The sequence below is a fragment of the Sinocyclocheilus anshuiensis genome, unplaced genomic scaffold (assembly GCF_001515605.1).
Source record: "Sinocyclocheilus anshuiensis isolate Anshui unplaced genomic scaffold, SAMN03320099.WGS_v1.1 scaffold283, whole genome shotgun sequence".
NCBI classification, from domain to species: domain Eukaryota; kingdom Metazoa; phylum Chordata; class Actinopteri; order Cypriniformes; family Cyprinidae; genus Sinocyclocheilus; species Sinocyclocheilus anshuiensis.
In genome coordinates, this window is record NW_015549605.1 from 1,013,058 (window position 1) to 1,017,561 (window position 4,504).

The 4,504-nt window shown below is 33.1% G+C and overlaps 1 protein-coding gene across 1 annotated transcript in view; it reads left to right on the top strand.

Annotated features, from left to right (window-relative positions):
* LOC107658723 (UPF0606 protein KIAA1549-like) overlaps positions 1-2,750 on the top strand; it is a 39,075-nt gene extending 36,325 nt beyond the window's left edge. Inside the window, exons 20-21 of the mRNA XM_016447378.1 lie at positions 436-1,314; positions 2,508-2,750. Of these exons, the coding sequence (XP_016302864.1) occupies positions 436-666 (231 nt within the window). The 3' untranslated portion in view covers positions 667-1,314; positions 2,508-2,750. The remainder of the gene's footprint in view (positions 1-435; positions 1,315-2,507) is intronic.
* The last annotated feature ends 1,754 nt before the right edge of the window (positions 2,751-4,504 follow it).

Genomic DNA, 4,504 nt, shown 5'->3' on the forward strand with positions numbered 1-4,504 from the left:
TATACATTTTATATATATTTATCTAAATCTATATTTTAAATCTATCTATATATAATGTATATTTAGTTTAATTCAATTTTAGTTTGTGTTTAAGTATGTTTATTTTTTTCCTGAATTGTTGACATTTTATTCATTCTTTTTTTTATCTCCCTCTCTGATTCTCACAGAATATATTTAAATTTAATGAATTTAAAATTATTTAATTACATTTTTTAATTTTTATTTAAAATGTAAATTTAGTGTACATTTTATTTTGTTATTTATTTTATTTATTACATTGTTTTTATTTAATTATTTCATATAATATGTAAAATTTCTAGCTTTTTATATATAATTTACTTTAAGTTTGTTCAAACATAATCTTTGTTTTTTTGTTTTTTTCCTGAGTTGTTGGTATTTATTCATTATTTCTCTCTCCCTCTCTGTTTCTCACAGATACTGACATTCCCAGAGTACTCTTCATCACCAGTATTCCAGATGCCCAGGACGTCCCTGCAGGATCCCACAACACCCCAGGGTCACCTGGAAGCCTCGAGCGCGGGGTACATCGCCCCTGAGGAGCGTTCTCCACCCCCCCAATCCTCTGCCTTTCTCATCAAGGCTATCAGGGAAGAACTCCAGAGACTTTCTCAGAAACAGGTTGCTGTTGTCAGCTACCAGAGTTGAGAAAGACCATCCCAAAAACCCCTGCCCTGGTTACCTTCCCGATATACCACATAAACAAACTCACAAATCCCAACACAGCTCCATGGCTGAGAAGCTGCTTTACACAAAATCCGAAACAAAACCTTCAAATTCAAGTACGGCTGGTCTGTTACATATGAAGAATTACTCGCAATCTTCCGTACTGGTATTGCCAAGACATCCACAATTTAAATTCCACTGCTGACATGCAGAAAATAAACTTAAATACTCTCTCCTATAATTCACAAAGAAAAAAAATACTCATGTCCAGACTCTTTAGAAAAATAGACAAAGCTTCCCCATATTCAGACTCTCAATTTGCATGCTGAGAGCTGTGAACCTTCAAGACTTCGTACTGACTGTTGCTAATGTGAAAATCCCTCCCCTTCAGTTCCATGTCTCTCAAAGTGCTTCCTCCAAATGGGTCATCTTCATGTCTCTAGACTTCCTCTGGTGCTAAACATCATTGCTGGGCTCCGCCACGATACCACAATTCAGCCCTGCCCAAAAACTCTGAAGTGGCGTTCTTTCCTTTTCCTGTTCTCCCATTTATCCAAGACGGCTTATCAAGTGGAAATGTGCTCTGTTCCAAAACCTAGTGAGCTGCTCAATGTGAAATCTGTTCCAAAGGTTAGTCAACTTAATTATGTTCGCTTACAAGATACTTAAATATGTTTTAACCAAAAAGTTATATTTCATTTGATAATATTCATTAAAACTATATATTATCTATATATTATTTTGCCCAACATTGGTGAGCTTTATGTATTTTTATACTTATTGTATCACATTGTTAGCTTAGCAACATGCTAAGAGGTCAAACACTGAACAGAGCAAGAAAAATGTTGGATTATAAAGTAATATTTCATTCAGTAATATTCATAAAAACTTAAAATATATGATTTTACCCAACATTTGTGAGTTCTATGTATTTTTATACTTATTTGAGTATCACGTCATTAGCTTAGCAACATGCTAATGCCAAACCCGGGATGGGGCAAGAAAAATGTTAATTATAAAGTAATATTTCATTCGGTAACGTTCATAAAAACTTTAAATGTATTATTTTACCCAACATTTGTGAGTTCTATGTATTTTTATGTATTTTTATACTTGTTAGAGTATCATGCCATTCATTTAACAACATGCTAATGTCAAACTCTGGACGGGGCAAGAAAAATGTTGATTATAAATTTATATTTAAATCGATAATGTTCATAAAATCACAAAAATATGTTATTTTGCCCAACGTGTGAGATTTATTTAGGTTTGTACTTATTGGAATCTCATCTCATTAGCTTAGAAACATGCTAATGTAAAAATTTGGATGGGACAAGAAAAATGTTGATTATATTTGATATTTGAATGTAGCTATATTTAATTCGATAGCAATCATTAAATTGCGTTATTGTACCCAAGATTTGCGAGTACTGTATATTTTACTTAGGCCTATTAGAATATCACACCGTTAGCTTAGCAAAATGCTAATGTAAAACTCTAGACGGAGCAAGAGAAATGACGATTAAAAAGTAATAATTCATTCAATAACATAAAATCTTAAATTTGCACCCAACATCTCTGAGTATTTCTATACTAATTAGAGTATCACGCCTTTAGCTTAGCAACATGCAAATGTTAAACAATTTAAATCAATTGCAAAATCGAGTCTGTTTGTGTTGCTGCCTATATAGTGAGTTCAAAATGAGCCACTTATTAGGTTCCATGACACTGCCTTTGTAGACAGTGCAGTAGCTCACTAGGTTTTGGATCAGAGCTAATATCTGTCACGGTCTTGCCTTACATTTGAGCTCTGGGTACTTCAGACTCTGCGGGGGAGGGAAGAAGAGTTTTTGTTGGGATCGTAAACAGTGAAGTGAGTTTTTGAGTCAGCCCACATGTGGAGATGATGGACAGGCGGCCTCAGCTGCTGACCAGCATGGTTCCCATGCCGATAACATCATATTATTTTGTCCAACCCGTCTGCATCTGAGGAAAGGTATGAAAGCAAGCACTCATGATGCCCGTGTTTATTCTTTTAAGCTCTTTTTGCAAGTGGGTTTTGAATGTTGGCTGTCCAATCAGTTCTTTGTAAAGTATGGCTGAGGTAGTTTCTCAGTTTACAGGTATTAATTTTGCACATTTTCTCATCTTTGCACATGAATATCATTATGATGATGGAAGTCAATCAGTTAAAGAGTTTATTGTGGAAAAGAGAGAACTATACAGTAACTATATAAATATATAAAGAAAGATATAAGTGAGTTCATATACATATATATATATATATTGCATATTGATGTATCAACTCATTGAGCACAATCTGATTATATGTTAGATTATATGTTAAGCATATTAGATTGTATTTATTTTTTATTGTTATGAAAGTATTACGTATTAAAGATGTGGGAAAATGTTGCTGTGGGACTTAAAAAAAAAAAGACCAAATCACTGTTGAGGCATATAGTTCATTTAGCTTCGTAATTCGGTAGGCATTTTCAATGTATTTGGTCATGTGGATTTGCACAGAGGTATTGTAACGATTCCTATAAGGAAATGTGTTGAGGTTAAAGGCCTTGATCAATATTCTGTTTTAATTCTTTATCCTATTTTTATTAATCTCTTTAATTTTTAGGTTTGACTTTTTTTCTTATTTCTCCGTTTTTTTTTATTTGTCATGCTGGGTTTCCACAATTGAAAATATCATTGAAAAATAGTTTTCAAGCTTGAAAAATGCTCATTAAAAGATCAAATCGGATGTAATTAATATATTTTCTAGAGTCCTACAAAATATTTCATTAACTAGAAATTGTTTTTTGCGAGTGCAATAAAATGATTTTAAAAATCCATATCCAATAATCACAAATGACTTGAAAAGTCATGGAACAAAGAGTTGTGGAAATCCGTTTCTTTAGTTTTTTCTTTCTTTCTTTCTCTCCTTAATATTTCTCTTTTCTTGCATCTATAATTTTCCTTCCTTCGTTCTTTCTGTTTTTCTAGCGATCATGTAGACTCCTGGCAGGCCTTAAATCGGGACGCATGTGAAGTGATGGACTATGCTTTATTTCTTCCTTGTTTATTTTGTGTGCTAATGTCTTGATGGGCATGCTAATAGTCTAAAAATATTGAAAAATACAAACAAGCTTGATAGAATTTAGCCTACTTTGAAAGACTACTATGTAATGGTTTATGAGACTAAAAAACAATGGTCAAAGCACAGAGAAACCATCCTGATCATCATCAAAAGAAAAAAAAAAGAAATTTTCAGTATTTTGTCATTTATAAACCTGAATAATATTTTTGAAAGTATTTGAAAATCAATATTTATGACTAAAATATATCATATAAAAAGAGTATTAATATGTAAACGGACATTTCTCCATATTTAAATATTCAGTATGTAGTCCACAGTTGACCAGTAAGAGGCAAACATCATTGGTAGACTCCCTTTCCCACTGTGCAAAGACCAACTGGGAATTTTTTTTATTTTCTTAATTTCTTTCTTTTTTTATGTTCAATTTAGCCGATTTCTTGAACTGAATGCATTCATAAAAGACTAGGTTGAGAATGTGTCATATTTACAGTCATTTGATTAACATGGTGCTACTCAACATGTACTGTATGTGTGTGTGCGTGCGTGCGTGCGTGCGTATGTGTGTGTGTGTGTGTGTGACTGTCTGAAACCATCAAAACCTTACAGCACTGAACTGAACTTAATCACATTTATAGCAATTACAATGTACAAGTTCTGAGATTAACTGAATGCAACGTGTGTGTGTGTGTGTGTGTGTGTGTGTGTGTGTGTGTGTGTGTGTGTGTGTGT